The 17749-nt window shown below is 40.1% G+C and overlaps 1 protein-coding gene across 9 annotated transcripts in view; it reads right to left on the bottom strand.

Annotated features, from left to right (window-relative positions):
- The window catches only part of napepld (N-acyl phosphatidylethanolamine phospholipase D), a 41248-nt gene extending 23749 nt beyond the window's left edge, over positions 1-17499 (bottom strand). For 2 of the 9 annotated variants that reach the window (XR_007264485.1, XM_020522799.2), the window contains exons 1-3: positions 13640-13960; positions 10949-11270; positions 6008-6654 (exon numbers count right to left, since the gene is read on the bottom strand). Coding sequence is in view for 8 of the 9 variants with exons in the window: in XM_020522799.2 (XP_020378388.1) it covers positions 6008-6654; positions 10949-11270; positions 13640-13809 (1139 nt within the window). In the remaining variant the exon portion in view is untranslated. Of the gene's footprint in view, positions 1-6007; positions 6655-10948; positions 11271-12150; positions 12346-12801; positions 13517-13639; positions 13961-17386 lie in introns of those variants that run through there. The other 7 variants (XM_048610442.1, XM_048610443.1, XM_048610441.1 and 4 more) reach the window with 7 other exon arrangements.
- Positions 17500-17749: the final 250 nt, after the last annotated feature.

Genomic DNA, 17749 nt, shown 5'->3' with positions numbered 1-17749 from the left:
TGCAGCCTCTCCCACAAGGGGAAAAAAAAAAAAACTTTTCCCATCTGTGTTCTCAAATGCACAAGAACCTGAGTATAGCCCAAACTACTCGGCCTCTCCTCATAAGATAGTTCCTCCATACATGGGATCAACCTAGTGAACATACTCTAAACTGACCCCAAAGCCAGTGTCTCTTTCTTTAAATAAGGGGCCAATGGACTACTACCGATGCCACGTGCTAGTGAAAGTAGGAAAGGAGGGTAGGGTGGGTGAATGCGCAGTTGAGGAACTGGTGAAGGGGGCAAGGAATCACACTTTTGGACCAGTGGAATCTCTTCAGGGGTAGAAATCACCTGTATAAGATGGTCGGGTTCCACCTGATTTGAAAGTGGACCAATATCCTTGCGGTGAGATTTGCTAGAACTACTCAGGAGGCTTTAAACTAGTAAAGGTGGCGGGGGAAGGAATAGGAACCAAAGCGATAGCGAGAAAAGAGAAAAGTCTGAGGCTGGTATAGTGGGTAAGAGGCGCAAGTCTTATAGTCAAGGCAGACAAGAGTCTGGCAGAGAACGAGGTACGACCGATACATTAAACTGCATTTACTTCAATGCAAGAGGCCTTATAGGTAAGGCAGATGAACTCAGGGAATGACTAGGAACATGGGACTGGGATATCATAGCTATTACAGAAACATGGCTCAGGGATGGACAGGACTGGCAGCTTAATTCTCCAGGCTATAGATGCTACAAGGAGGATGGAAAGGAAGCGAGAGAGGAAGGGGGAGTGGTGTTTTTGGTTAGGCATAACATTATAGCAGTACTTAGGGAGGATATTCCTGGGAGATCGTCCAGTGAATTTATATGGGTGGAACTGAGAAATAGGAATGGGATGATCACCGTGTTGGAATTGTATTATAGGCCCCCAAATACTTAACGGGAAATTGAGGAGCAAATATGTAAGGAGATCTCAGATATCTGTAAGAATAATAAGGTTGCAATGGTAGGGGATTTTAATTTTCCAAATATAGACTGGGACTGTCATAGTGTTAAGGGCCTGGATGGGAAGGAATTTGTTAAGTGTGCACAAGAAAATTTTCTTACTGAATATATGGATATACTACTAGAGAAGGATCAATATTTGACCTTCTGTTGGGAAATAAAGCAGGGCAAGTTACAGAGGTGACAGTGGGGGAGAATTTTGGGGCAAGTGATCATAATTCTATTTGTTTTAAAACAGTTATTGAAAAGGACAGAACTGATCAAAAAGTCAAACTTCTAAATTGGATTAAGGCCAGTTTTGAGCTATTAGACAGGAACTTTCAAAAATTGACTGGTGGAGGCTATTCGCAGATAAAGGGATGGTTGAAAAGTGGGTGGCCTTTAAAATTGAGATAACAAATGTTCAAAGACCATATGTTCCTGTTAGGGTGAAGGGCAAAGCTGGTAAGTATAGGGAATACTGTATGACTACAGAAATTGAAGCTCTGGTCAAGAAAAAGGAGGCATATATAATCAGTTATCGAGTCAATCCCTAGAGGAGTATAAGAGCAGTGGGAATATACTTAACAGTGAAATCAGGAGGGCAAAAAGGGTACTTGAGATAGCATTGGCAAATAGAGTTAACGAGAATCCAAAGAGATTCTCCAAGTACATTAGGGGTGACATAGTAAATAGAGAGAGAAAAGGGCCCCTTAAGGATCACCATGGCCATCTATGTGTGAAACCACAGGAGATGGGTGAAATAATAAACAAATATTTCAAGTTAGTATTTACTGTTGAGAAGGGCACAGAAGCTACGGCATTTGGGAAAATAAGTAGTGATAGTTTGAAAAGATTTCATATTACAAAAGAGGAGGTGCTAGAGGTCTTAAAACATCGAAAGGTATAAATCCGGAGGACCTGATCAAGTGTTTCCCAGAACCTTGTGGGAAGCTAGGGAAGAGATTGCTGGGCCCCTTGCAGAGATATTTCTATCATTAACAGCCACGGGTGAGGTGCGAGAAGACTGGAGGTTGGCTATGTAGTGCCACTTTTTTAAAAATGCTGTAAGGAAAAGCCAGGGAACTAGACACTGGTGAACCTGATGTCAGTGGTGGGTAAGTTGTTGGTGGGGATTCTGAGTGACAGGATTTACATGTATTTGGAAAGGCAAGGACTGATTAAGAATAGTCAACATGGCTTTGTGCATGGGAAATCTTGTCTCACTAGCTTGATTGAGTTTTATTTTTGAAGAGATGACAAAAACAATTGAAGAAGGCAGAGCGGTAGGCATTGTCTGTATGGATTTCAGCAAAGCATTCGACAAGATTCCACATGGTAGACTGGTTAGTAAGACTGGATCACATGGGATCCAGGGTGAACTAGCCAAATGAATGCAAAGTTGGCTTGAAGGCAGGAGACAGATGGTGATGGTACAGCGCTACTATTCATACTGGAGGCCTGTGACCAGCAGTGTGCCATAAGGATCGGTGCTGGGTCCGCTGCTTTTCATTGTTTATATAAATGGTTTGGACATGTAAGAGGCATGGTTAGTAAATTTGCTGATGACTCCAAAAAAAAAAAAAAAAGGGTGTAGTCGTCAGTAAAGATTATCTCAGAGTACAACAGAACCTTGATCAGTTGGGCCAATGGGCCGTAGAGTGGCAGATGTGGAACAAAAAATAAATCAGTGCATAGAAAAGGCATGTAAGAAAGGCACTATCACAATAATTATGGGGGACTTCAGTATGCAGGTGGACTGCGAAAATCACATTGGTAGCGGATGCCAAGAAAAGGAATTTGTCTATGAGATGTTTTCTTTAGAGCAGCTTGTGGTAGAGCCCACTAGGGAATTGGCAATTCTGGATTTAGTGATGTGCAATGAGGCAAACTTAATTAGGAAGCTTATGGTGAAGGAACCCTAGGGGGCAGTGACCATAGTATGAGAGAATTCACCCTGCAGTTTGATACAGAAGCTTGTCTAAGATGTAATAGTATTACAATTGAGTGAAAGTAATGGGAAGACGGTGGAGCAGAAATGGCAGGGGTTTCTGGGGGTAATTTGGGAAGCACAGCAGAAATTCATCCCAAAACAGTCAAAACATTCTAAGGGGAGGACGGGGCAACCACAGCTGGGAAGGGAAGTCAGGCACAGCGTAAAAGTAAAAGGAAAATCATACAATGCGGTGAAGACTAGTGGGAAGGCAGAGAATTGGGAAACCTTTAAAAACCAGTAGAGGAAAACTTAGGAAGAATAAGGGGGGAAAAGGATGAAAAATAGCTAGTGACTCAGAATTCCACAGGAGTCAGTGCTGGGACCAAAATTATTCATATTAAACATGAAATGTTCTGGACAAAGGAATTGCAGATGGTACAAAGATAGATGGAGGGATAAGTGGAGGTACAGGTAGCGTAGAAGAGGCAGGGAGGCTGCAGAAGGAATTGGGCAGGCAAGGAGAGTGGGCAAAAATGTGACAGATGGAATACAATCATCTGGGAAAGTATGAGGCTATGCACCTTAGTAGGAAGAATAGAGGCATGGACTATTTTACAAATGGGGAAAGGCTTTGGAAATCTGAAGCACAAAGGGACTTGGGAGTCCTAGTTCAGGATTCTCTTAAGGTTAACATGCAGGTTCATTTGGCGGTTAGGAAGGCAAATGCAATGTTAGCATTCATTTCAAGAGGGCTAGAATACAAGAGTAGGGATGTACTGCTGAAGCTGTATAAGGCTTTGGTCAGAATACATTTGGAATATTGTGAGCAGTTTTGGGCCCCCTATCTCAGGAAGGATGTACTGGCCTTGTAAACTTACTCTAGACACGCCTACAAGAACAATCCCAGGGTTGAAAGAGTTGTTGTAGGAGGAGCAGTTGAAGACACTGGGTCTGTATGCGATGGAGTTTAGAAGGACAAGAGGAGGATCTCATTGGAACCTACAGAATACTGAGAGGCCTGGGTAGGGTGAAAAAGACTGGGGACCCAAGGGTACAGCTTCAGAGTGAGCAAACAATTCTTTAGATCTAAGATGAGGAAGAATTTCTGCAACCAGAGGGCATTGAATCTGTGGAACTCATTGCCACGGAAGGCTGTGAAAGCCAAGTCATTGAATGCATTTAAGACAGAGATAGAAAGGTTCTTAACTAGTAAGGAGATTAAAAGGTTCCAGGGAGAAGGCAGGAGAATGTGGTTCAGAAACATATCTGCCATGATCGAATGGCGGAGCAGATTCCATGGGCCAAATAGCCTAGTTCTCTCCTATAGTTTGTGGTCTTATGGTCAATGATCTGCTGAACCTGGATGTTAGTGTTTTGTTATTCATGCACAAAGACCTCCACATCCCTCTGTACTGCAACTTTCTGCAGTCTTTCACTATTTACATAATATTCAGCTCTTCTATTCTTCCTGCCAAAGTGTATAACATCATATTATATTCCTTCTGCCACATTTTTGCCCACTCACTTGAAGTGTATACAGATCATTATGTCATACTCATTAGTTGCTTTGACAATTATTTTAATGTTACTTCCAAACTTGGTGACAGTAAATTCATTTTCATCATTCAAGTCATCAAATACATTGTAAATAAATGGGGCAGTACTCCACCAGCTACAAGCTGCCATCCTGAAAATGCCCCCCTTATCACACTCTCTGTCTTCTATTAGTTAGCCAATTCTCTATCCATGCGGGAATTGAACTTGAAGGCAGACAGGACCTCTAACCCTGCTAGGAGGTTTCTCTCCCACCTATTCCTGGAATGTCACATGAAGGCCATGTCCAGGTACCAAACTTGGTCTCTCCCACCTGGCAGGAGAACTCTGGTCAGTTTCTTCTAAACTGACCTCAAGAGCCTCTTAATGAGCCTGACCAGCTGGCTGCCTGAGTGAAGACAGCTTACAATGCAAACTTCCATAGCCACCACAAAAAATAAGCCCAGTGGCAGGATGGAGCTGAGAAACTGACATGCCAACCAACTGGCCTATTATGAGCATTCATTCACTTCCACTCCAGGATCAAAAACTCAGCTGGAGATTGAACTGTTGGAACACCATAGATGTGCTCAATTCTGTTTTTACCAAGTCTCCACACACGCAGAGTTCTTTACATAGCTACCTAAAACTGACTCGCCACCTTATCCCCACCCAAATCCAAGGGCCATTTAAGCAAATTTCAGCTATTTTTAATGTCACCCAAAATCAGCAAACTCAACTCAAACTGGAAATCAAACTAGAGGATCTTCCTGATTTACGTGTCCCAGTTTCACAGTAGGCACTTCAGTTACCGACTAAATCATAGCTTCCTAAAAACATCTTATTTTGAGCAGCAGCAACACTCTCGGTTACCCACACAAAAAAATTATAAGGTATAGTAGAATTTTCTGTATATCCGGTGATGCAATAAGATGTGGTGTAGAGACAATACTGATAAGGCATCTCTCACATTGGTGCCTTAGTAAAACATAAAACAAATGCAAAGGCACTCAGGCCATGACATTAGATATGATTTGTTTCTGGTAAATGTCTTTTCACAAATCATTTATTGGCTTTGCACTTTCATCTTGCCAAAAAATGAAAAATATTAGATTCTTCCTGGTGGCAATTTCATCATTAAGTTATTTGATATCTTTTCATACCAACATGGAGTTAACTAGCAAATTCTTAATGTTAGAGAGTAAAACCATCAACTTGACTGTTTATTTTTATATCTCTGCAAGTGTTATTACCCACACAACGACTTTGCCACCACCAAATCACCGTGACTTTATTTTTTTGTTTTTTAAAATTATTAACCATCAGTAATCACCCATGCAGCCAATTAGAAATTTACATGCAAGCCAATTACAGCAATATGAACCATCAAAAATGAGGATGTGTAGGGACAGCAGGAAGGGGCCAGTTTGACTGATTATTGAACTGGATCAAATGAACTAACCTGGAAGTAATTGATTCTAATAAATAGCAAAGAATAGCAATCTATTCAATGTAGGGGAGCATCAAATACACACCATTTTTTAAAATGTTGAGGAAGAAAATCATGCAAAAATTGACATACCTTGGTTCATACGCTCCGATAGGAATAGCAGCAAGGTCAAATGGTCCATATCTTTTCCCTATTTGTTCAAAGGCTACACAGTAACCTGTATCTCCAGCAAAAAAAAATCTATTCCAGGGCCCCAGAACACACCAACTTCCCCACAGCACCTTGTTGTCATCTCTTACAGTACGTTTGCTCCAGTGTTGCACTGGTGTAAACACAAATGTCACCTCATCATGGCCAGGAACACAGTTCTCTTCCCACCAGTCCAACTCAATTATGTTTTCACAGCCACACTTCTGCATCCAGTCCAAGAGACCCAGTGGTACAAACCACCTCAAGTCACCCCCAAAGCGCTCATTAAGACTTAGCACTGTATTGTAATCCAAATGATCATAGTGAGTATGACTGATTACCACAGCGTCTATTTTGGGCAACTGTGCCACTGTGCATGGTGGGTTTCGAAAACGTTTTGGTCCAAAGAATTGCACAGGTGAAGCTCTTTGGCTGAAGATGGGATCTGTCAGAAAAGTCAGTCCTTCCATTTCTACCAACAGCGATGCATGTCCTAACCAGGTCACTCGAATTCCATTCCCCAAACTCCCGACCAGCTCTGGGTTTTTTACAAAGTACGGTTCTAATATTGGCAATCCTTCATCAAGTTCCTACAGGCAGACAGAAAAAGATTTTTTAAATAAATGTAATTCTGCTCTGTAGCTTGCTAGTACAAATTAGTGTCACACAGCAAATCTCAGTCAACTCAACATAATTTGACAGAAATGCAGTGCAGTAAAAGCCATAATTCTGAATGTGATTTTACATTATCTTTAGACAGGTGGACCCCTATAAATGAAGCATCTAAGTCACAAATTGAAAGTTAGGGTGATTATTATTGCTTCCTGTATATTTAGAAGCTAATTTTTCCATTCAAGTATTTACGAAACTTTCTGGCCAAAGCCCATACATGGAAATGGTGCCTGAGGAGAGCTATTTGACAATAACTCGAAGCTCTTATTCTTTTATGAATGATGGGGATCCAGGCTAGGTCTGCATTTGTTGTCCATCCTCAAATTGCCCTCAAGGAGGTGATGGTGAGCTGTCTTCTCAAACCATCGCAGTTCATGTAGTGTAGTAACACACTCCATGCGTTAGGGAGTTCCAAGATTTTGACCCAGCTACAGTGAATAAACCATGATATAGTTCCAAGTCAGGATGAAGAGAAAGTTGCCAGGCGGTAATATTCCCATGCATTTGCTATCCTTGTTCTTCTAGGTGGTAGAGGTCACAGGTTTTGAAGGTGATGTCGAGGGATCCTTGGTGAGTGCATTTGGTAAAAGGTACACATTTGTCTTGGATAATGTTGATCTCCTTAACTGTTGTTGGAGATTCACTTATCTGGGCATGTGGAATCACACTTGACTTGTGTCTTGCAGATAGTGGACAGGCTTTATGCAGTCATGAAGTGTGTTATGCATCACACAATTCCCAGCCTCTGACCTGTTCTTATGGCTACTATATTTATATGGCTAGTCCAGTTTAGTTTCTGGGCAATAGGAATTGCCAGGATTTAGCCAGCTCGGTCAGTAGTGGTGTTACTAGTCCACAGTTTATGTCTGTTCAAGTCCTGTTTAAGTAAACTTGGCTAGTTGCAGCAGTGCATCCTGAATGCTGTGGTGCGTACAGCAGATAATTGATATTAAGTTTAATGGCAGAGATGCTAATCAAGTAGATTGGCCCACTGTTATTGGTGTTGAACAATCTTCAGTGTGGATTGAGTTGCATATAATCAGGCAAGTGTCCATCACTTCTCACTTAAAATTTGTAGATGATGGAGGATATTTTGGGAATAAGGAAATGGGTACTCATTGCAGAGCATCCAACCTGCAAATTCTGCCTGTCCTTCCAGCCAACATTGTAAAGGGTAGTAGTATTAAAACGTCAAGGCAATAGTGAACCCCCAGCTGTTGATGAAGTACGTTCACAGTGATAGTGTTGATATTGAAGGTCATGAGTGGCGGGTTAGAATATTTTTCCTGCAAGAAATCTTATTATCTGGCAATTATAAGGCACACATGCTGTCAGCCAAAGACTGGATATTGTCCAGGTTTTCTATAGAATGACACTGGCTGCGAATGAAGCTGAACACTTATCTATTATCAGCAATTTGCTCATAATACTGATATTAAAATGAAGAAAAAGTCATCAATGAAGCTGCTAAAGTGGTTGGGTGGAAGACACTTCCTGGATAAACTTCTGAAATGAGAACCAGTGACTAAGATTGCTAAGATACCTAGAAACATTATCCTTTGTGCCAGACATACCTTCAGATACTGAAGGATGTGTCAACTTACCCCAGTTTGCACCTCAATTTTTCTAGCGGTCCACAGTGCCTTACTATTCAGTTTTTCTCCCTTTTATTTTCCTGGCAGTCTGGAATGCGAGATCCCCTCCAAGCAACATACCTGGCTTGGAACTATATCAGCATGCCTTCATATACGCTGAGCCCAATCATAAAACTACCTTCCTGACAGCACTGTGGATGAACCTACACCCTAGACACTGCAACAGTTCAAGAATAACTCTCATCACAACCTTCTGAAGGACAATTTGGGATAGGCCATAAATGCTGGGCTGGCCAGTAATGTCCACCATCCCATGAACAGAGAAACCAATTCTACATTTGGATCTATGTTTGAATCAAGATTGTTACAAAGGGCTTGGGAGCCAGGGTATTCTGACAGAAACCAAATTGACCATTGCTGAGAAGATATTAATAAATATTTTACTTGCTGGCACTGTTGATGTCTGCTTCCATCATTTTTCTGATCACCAGGTGTACAGTAGAATGGTAAATTGTCCAGGCAAGTTTTGTTGTTATGTTTGAAGACTAAATATACTTGGACAACTTTTTAATATTATAAAGCAGATGCCAGCGTAACAATTTAGACATTGGAGTGGCCAGTTCTAATATGCAAGTCTTCCTTCCTTACTAAGTAAAGCACATTCAACATGACATGATAGTGGTTTTTGAATACAATATGTTTGCTTTATATTACAATTGTTTATATATAAAGACTTTGTATTAACTCTAAATAAGCAACTGCAGAACACTTAGTTGCTTAGCCAAAGGAGAGAATAATTATTTGTACATTTTTGGAAGCTTCCTTTCATCTCTACATTTAATTTTCTTTTATATTTATTTCTTTTATCAGGCATGCAGTAGTAGTGTTCAAATTAATATGCAGACAATAGTTTGCACCTTCAACGTAGTGAAACATATCAAAACACTTCACAGGAAAGAACATTAAATGACACCGTGGCAAAGAAGGAGACATTAAGACTGATGAACAAATGTTTTTATATTGGTCTCATAAGTATCCACTAGCTTATAGTTAACTATACTGAATTACAGTTGGCATTATTTATATGATAAATTAATTCTAAATGTTTATGCCAATAACATTTCGTATTGATGCTGAAGTTTATACTTAAATGTCCAGGACGTTAGAATGTGCAGCATTCTTGCCCTTTCAGTTTTGTCTGACCTCAAATGAAATTTTCACATCTTCAGTAGTGCACATTTCTCTTCCATAACATTCCACAGAATCAATATTCTCGTCTTCTAATCTCTCGTTCATTCCTCACTGCTTTTAACCTTTTATTCTCCTTATAATCTACAAATGTTTAGAATCTGAGCATGGAAACATCTCATCTCTAGTACTGCAATGGCTTCACCTATCCTCCTAGTCTAAGTAGCATCCTATATTGTGCGTCTAAGCATTTCATCCGAGTTTCTTAATAAAAGCCAGATAAATGCAATGACAAACTTAAAACTTTATTTTAAACCTTTTATCCAAACACTGAAATTAAAGAATCACGTTTCACCAGTCCGGGTGGTGCTAAGTGCCTCAAGCATCGTCACTTCAGCACAAGAAATAAATAGACCTAATAGCGTTCTTATGTGTATTATTCCCAGTATAAACTATCCTAAAAATAAACTGTATCTTCACATGCATCTGTAAATCAGCATAGCTCAGTATATGTAGCACAGCCTTTAAAGGATGGTTTAATTTTAGGTAAACCAGCAATCCATAGACATGAATTTATAAGTAGGTTTGTGATTGCAATTGTAACAAGGAAACATTTTTTTGAAAAGAAAATTATTCAGATTCAGTTATTCACTTACTGAACAAAAAAGCTGTAAAAGGTAATATACAACTGACCAGTTTTTAAGGGTAAAGCAGTGATCCCCCTCTCACTGTTACCTCAAGCCTGTCTCCTCCCATGCCTAGCATTCTTGTCATTTTCTTTTGTTTTACATAATCTTACTGTTATTGCTTCTTTGAATTTTCTTCATTCCTCCTAAACTACATTATATTAACATAAACATAACCATGCTTCCTTCTCCCGTTATGCTTTTTCTGTTTAATTCACAACTCTGCTGTTGACTATAACTCAGTCTTTTCTGTCAAATTCCCCTATGACTCTCAATCTTCCCTTCCTGTTGCGATTTGAATTTTTTCTTCAACTCAGCTTGGCATCACCTTAATCAGTGGACTTTGATTTCACTTTCGTCTTGTGCCAGACTAGGAAAGGTGAAGAATAGATGAATCAAACCAGTTCCACTTCTTACATAGCACTAAGTTTAGAACTCCTACAGTGACATTAGGTTGCTACATAAACTAATTTATTTTTAACATTTTCACTACGAGGACTGTAACTTACACCTTGAAATGAAAACTGTATTCCATTGACAGATATTAATTATGTAATTACATAAATGACCAAAATGTTGCTTATGTTGCACACAATTGCTTCATATGATCTTTAAGTGCGGATACAATGAAAATAAAAAAAACTTACATAAATAATAAAATAAACCACTGTTAAAGCTATAATCATAGGTGAACAATAAGCAGTTGAAATACTTGCAGCCCGATATTTGATCAAGCCACTCACCGCCTTAGAACTTGGGATGTTAGTATGGTCCCTCTCCATCACAGCAAACTTTAGCACATTTGTGAAAGCAAGATCGCTCCAGGTTGGCCAGGGATTGACAAATCTGCCATCTTTCCCTCTTTTGGATCTTGTTACATCTTCTTCCAAACGGTAATCCAATCTGAAGCTTTTCCTGGAGGATCGGGATGATGAGCTTCCTCTTGCCTCACGGCTTGCAATCCCTGATCGTTTCTTCACAGCTTCCTTTGGATAATGGCTGCTTGAAACAGGAACCTCTTCTTCAAGCTTTGCATCCATGTTTCCTTCTGCTCTGTAGTGTAATCTAAAGAAATGCAGTTACATAATAATCACTAAGAACATAAATCAAGACTTTTCAAACTTCTATAAACATATATTCAAATGTCTGCAAAGTAGAAAATCCCAGTTCACATTTCTCTAATTATGTTATCCAAATAAGGATTTAATGTTAATTGTCACTTTCATTTTTTTTTGTGTAGTTCCAGCTGAGGATTGATGTTAAATAAATTAGTCCTATTGGTTCACTAATAATGCCAAACGATGCTAATACCCTCTTGGCCAGAAAATCATGTAACAACTTCAAAGAATGCACCTTGCAACCTGGTGCATAATAACAAAACCAGAGCAAAAGCTGTATTTTCAAAGTAATCACATGATCTAGCATCTCAGTGGAAGCTGGGATTTAGGCAAATTGGCAATATAACTCAATTCAGTAGTTGCGCATCACATTCCGCTAATACTGATCGACCACCAATAATAGCACTTTAAATGACACTGCGGTAAGCTTACTCGGCATCTCCGGTTTACAACAGTGTAGATCAAGAACGACCCACAGTTACTTGATCAACCGGTCAATTTTCCCGAATAACAACCTATTAATTTGCCCGTTACCAAATGTAATACTGAGATAGCCTCAGCACCATTATCGAGCAGATCTCCCATGAACAGGCTCTCTCCTCAACTACTGTCCCGGTGCGAAATCACGTTTTATGTAACCTTTATACCATTACAACGTGAAGCTTTAAAATACATACACAAACTTTGTGATTGGTAAAACAAAGCTCGTGGGCTGTTACTGTTAAAACGGTACCCAGCTAACTATCACGGTACACATTTAACCCCGCCAAACATTAATAATAGCGTTAAAGTTTGTCGCAAGGGTTTGGAATAGTTTCTTAGCTTACGTCGTTGCATTTAGACAAAATAGAACTGTTAATTCCAAAAGCAGCAGAGAAGCGAGGGCAGAACACAGAAAAGAAAGGGAAAACATTGTGGACCTTGCTGGATGTTAACGATGAATTCGAAATGATCCAGGAGGCAGCGCCGCAGTCTCTGACTTTATGCTCTCAATGTAGATGTTCCCCCCACCCCACCTCACCTCACCCCACCCCACCTTTGTTGTTCCCGCCTGCAGATGATGTGACAAGAAGAACAAGTCAGGGCTCTGAGCTCAGCCTCTGCCCAGTTTCAACACGTGATCGCCTTATTATCACTGCAATCCAACCATTCAGCTCCTGAGTGAAATTGCTGAGAAGTGCACTGTCAGAGGCACAAAGGGAGATTCTTTCTGGATCTAACAACCTCCATTAAAATAAACAACGGCACCAAATATTTGCCACCCAAACGACACGCTATCATTCGCTTCCAGGACTGTATAAAAAAAAGCTTTAAATCAGCAATAACAAAACGACCAAGGGTTTCCTTTTTTGAGCTGTGAGATTCTGCAGCTGTAATTTGACATTTTAAGAGCTGTGCTCACTTTTCTGAAACAAGAGTAAAGTTGGTTTACAACCCGTTTGCAAGTTACATTTTCGCGTACGGTGGGTCAGACTAACCTGGATCGGATATTGCAAAAGCGTCTTTGAAGATTTGAGAGGAATTTAATAAGAAAAATTTATGAGTTTTTGATTTTATTTGTAAACGTACGATTATTGTTGGTTGCGTTCTACATAAAATGAATTTGTAACAAATACAATTAAAAACTGAAAACTAAAGTAGAATCTCACAATTAGGACGACTGGAAACACTATATTTCAAACCTCCCCAGGAATATAGGGAATGTCTTAACTCCCGGCCCTAGTTTTTTTTTTGTTTTCCGGAGATTGCCTGATTTAGCCTCCCCCTCCCCCTTCTCCGCACCTCAACAGCCACACGAGTAAAACCAATGGAAAGGAAGTGATTCGACCAAGTTTCAAAAACACAAGGTCCGATTGGAAGACAAACTTTCTCTAATGATTCTTCAAGACAACGTGGTAGTCGGTTGCCTCCTGTTGCCGGTCAGACAAACCTGAATTACAATAACTTCCTTTGCTGAAACTCCTCCCAAAACGGTGCACACGGTATCAGCACTGTCACCAAAATCTAGGGCTGATTAAGTCGCCCAGGACAAAGAAAAAAACATGTTGCAAATTTACAGTACTGGAAACGCATCTAAAAGTTGCAACAAAAAGATACAAAGAAAATCTGTTTCGCAATTCAAGATACGGTATCCTGCGGTACTTTTGAATCAACTTGTCCTGTTTCTGTTAATCGATTCGGCTGAGTCTGTTGCTAATAAAAATGACAGAATTAGATAATTTCTGGAACTAAAAAAAAGACAACATTTAGGGTGAAACTTGACAACAGCCATAAAATATGAACCCAACCAATTAAAAGGAGCGGTTAGAGATTCACCTGGGAAGAAAGCAGGATTTTGCCTTTACTAGTTCGCCTCCTGGCTCACTCTGGTCGCACTTCACGTTTCTGTCGATGAAACTCGCCAATTTCGTCGCTGCTGTGACACAGGCAGCCGAGAGAGGCCGACAGATCGCGAGGCACGTAATCCCAGTCCTCTCTGTCAGCATCGCCTCTCAGACAAGCATCAACATGCTATCCAGATCCAGTTTAAAGTAAATTATACTAACTTCAGAACGACTAACTGCACGTCAAGTAAAAACGATCCCCACACATTTCCCAGGATCAAATCTCACGTCCTCGACATGCACGCACCCGGAAACCACAAGCCACTTGTGCGGCACCAAACTGTTCCCGGAATAAGGAAAGGACACCACAAAGTCGGTGTCAGCTCCTGCCCTGCGGTTCCATTGTTTCATTTGACCAGCGGTTCGAATTCTGGACTACTAATTCGGCTAGTTTCTGTGGTGTTGAGGTTCCCTAAAGTCCAATATTCTATCTTTAAAACTATACTTTAGTTTACTATACTGATATTCCCAAGATTTGTGGAGAGTTTCCGTGTTATAGACTGTTTCCATAACGCTAGTAATTTTCTTTTAAAAATTACTTCGAACAGTGACAGTGCACATTTTGTAGTCAGGTACGTTTTGTGTTGTAAATTAACATTTAAATACGAACAATTCGGATTGGCAATAAATGCTGTTCTTGTTAGTGACTCTATAGTGTCCCAAGGACAAACAGGAAAAGTAATAAATCCAAAAATATTCAGTCCTCACACTTAATCTCTAAAGCAAAACTACGATTTCAGTGCTTAAGTCTCACACACTTGAGGTCAGGTTTGGTCACTGAAATATTGCGTTAATTGCAAATGTTTTACTTCAAATTGCATAGTTTGAATCAATATTATTATTTCATTTTATATTTTACACTTCAAAGTAATGTTCTAAATTAGAATTCAGAATTAAGAACATAATAATAATAATACAAAACATAACATTTATGGACACAGTTCTGCAGGCCAAGTTATGAGTGACAATCTAATGGTGTCTTGCATAAACTTGAGTGTATTCCACTGGTGAAGAACACAACCTATTTGCTATTCACACAAACCAAATTTACATTTGTATCGCAAATGAGTTTTTTGTTTTACACAGTAATGCAGAATCATAGAATTGTTGCAAATGAGGCTATTTTACCCATTGTTTCTCCCCAAAATTCTAACTGCTGGTCAGATTAAAAATGGCATCACAGGGAAGGAACTGTCACCTAGATGTAGTGGCCTTAAAGTTGGGGGCAGCAATAAGACCATAAGACACAAGAGCAGAAGTAGGCCATTCAATGAGATCGTGGCTGATCTCATATTCCTTAATCCACCTTACTGCTTTTTCAATATAACCCTTGATTCCCTAATTGATTTAAAATCTTTCTCAGTCTTTAATATACTTAACAACCCAACCCTCTACAGTAAAGAATTTCACAGATTCATTATTCTCTGAGAAAATAAATTCCTCCGTAATTCTGTCTCATAAATATGATGTGGAAGTGCCAATGTTGGACTGAGATGAACAAAGACAGAAGTCACACAACACCAGGTTATAGTCCAACAGGTTTATTTGAAATCACAAGCTTTCAAAACACTGCTCCTTCGTCAGGTGAAGTGAAGGAAAGTGCACACACACAAAATTTATATGCGGAGATAATGGCAAGATAATTCCACGTAATTAAGAGTGTCAAAAGATAAGTACAAATGGTGTGAGTGGAGTGTCCACAGGCTGAATAAAATGTCTTTGCAGGTGATGAAAAGTGTCAAACGGTGTGAGAAAAGTATCAACAGCTGAATAGCAAGTAAAGGGATGACCTATGTTCTGATTAATTAATACAGAAAGATAATCACAAAAAATGAAAAATAAGATGACACTATTTTCACTTATCTCTTAATTACCTGGAATTATCTTGCCATTATCTCTCTGCATATAAATTCTGTGACTGTGTGTTTCCCTTTGCTTCACCTGATGAAGGAGCAGCACTTCTTAAGCTTGTGATTTCAAATAAACCTGTTGGACTATAACCTGGTGTTGTGTTACTTCTGATTTTACCCTAAATATGTGACCACTTATTCGGAGATTATACCTGATGGTCCTATCTCTCACAAGAGGAAACAACTTTTCCACATCCAGCCAGTCAAAACTCCTAAGAATATTGTACCGTTAAATAAAGTTGCCTCTCATTCTTCCATATGCTAATAAATACAGGCCTCATTGGCTCAACCTCTCCTCATAAGACAGCCCCTCCATACTTGTTATCAGCCTAGTGAACCTTCTCTGGACTGCCTAAAATGCCAATTTATCTTTCTTTCGATAAGGGACCCAAAATCTTTTACTGTATTACCCCAGCTGTGCTCTGACTAATATCTTGTATAGTTTCAGTAAAACCTCCTTGCTTTTATCCTTTCTCTATTCCTTATGAAAGAAAGGCCAACATTCTATGTACCTTCCCTGTTACCCACTGAACATCGATGGTGGCTTTTTGTCATTCCCGAATGATTCCCAAATCTCTCCCTTCTGTCGCTTTCTGTGGTCTTTCACCATTTAATAATATTCAGCTCTTCTTTTCTTCTTGCCAAAGTACATAATCTCACATTTTCCCACATTATATTCCATCTGCCAAGTTTTTGCCCACTAGCTTAACCTAACTATATCCCTAATTGGCTATGGGGGATAGCCTAAGTCAACAATCAGAGGAGGCCTTTAGGTTTTTTTAAAAAACAGTTGTAACAATGGAAGGGGAGTGGCTAGTTTTCACAGATCAAGCTTTCTAGTTTTTTAAGCTGTAGTAGTCAGAAGCTGTTCGGGTCCCAAAAGAGTTGGAGCTTCAGTAAAATGATTCCTAGCTGCTACATTCTCTGAAATCTCTCAATGTTGTTTCCTCCTGGATTGGAGAATTGCCTGTAAGAATCTGCGTCTGAATTTACCTTTTTGCCCAGAGGTGTGATTATGGGATGTTAATATATTGGAACAGTTAATTAGTAATAGGTACTGTATCTATTACTCACTTAAGTTTTTGATTAGTTGTTATTCCAAATTCCTTGCTTTTGTTTGTATTTTAACTATAGTATTTAAATAAATTGTATTTTGCTTAATGTCAAGTGGCTTGACCAGCTGCAACACATCTGGAACACACACACTTCACACCTACTTTTAAAACAAGAAAAAGTTAGGGTCTAGGCTACCTTCTTAAAATATTTTGAAGGGGTCTGGACTGGTCCATAACACCTAGAACCAGAATATGTCCTGCACCCTCTCTGATGAATTTCCCATCTTTCCTTTTGCTTTCTATTTTTGAAAATAACGGAATTAATTCATATTTGAAATGTCAAGTAGGGGTGGCATGGTGGCTCAGTGGTTAGCACTGCTGCCTCACAACGCCAGTTCGATTCCAGCCTTGGGCGACTGTCTGTGTGGGTTTCCTCCGAGTACTCTGGTTTCCTCCCACAGTCCAAACATGTGCAGGTTAGGTGGATTGGCCATGCTAAATTGCCCGTAGTGTTCAGGGATGTGTGGATTAGGTGGGTTATAGGGGAATGTGTCTGGGTGGGATGCTGTGAGTGTCGGTGTGGACATGTTGGGCCGAAGGGCCTGTTTCCACACTATAGGGAGTCTATGGTTAATCTTCTGTGACTCTGTCGGTATACCCTATTCAGAACAATAACCAGCGGCCACAGAACGAGCAGTAGAACCGGGGCTATACCTCCATTCGGAACTCCCCCGCAGGACTGCCAATCCATCGACGCGATCGTGGATCGATTGGACCGGCCTGTGTGTGGCACCGTGCTGATGACGGAAGACACACCGCCAGGCCTGGCGCGTGCGCAGTGGTAATAGCAAGATGGCGACGTCTTTACTGCAGTTGAGTCGTGTTGCTGGATTGAGACTTTTCGGAAGGGCTTGGACCAGCTGGAAGCGACAGGTAGGTCAGGAATGAAATGACACAGCCTGTAGATTACAGCAGATCAGCACGGTTATTGGAGGCGAGACACTTTTTATTCCTGGCGATTTTGAGCTTGCTGATATCATTAATACGGAGCTGGGAAAAAACATGTGTGGGTCATGT

Source organism: Rhincodon typus, chromosome 22 (genome assembly GCF_021869965.1).
Source record: "Rhincodon typus isolate 14 chromosome 22, sRhiTyp1.1, whole genome shotgun sequence".
Lineage (NCBI taxonomy): Eukaryota > Metazoa > Chordata > Chondrichthyes > Orectolobiformes > Rhincodontidae > Rhincodon > Rhincodon typus.
The sequence above is the reverse complement of the archived record's forward strand: the minus strand, read 5'-3'. Positions and strand labels throughout refer to the sequence as shown.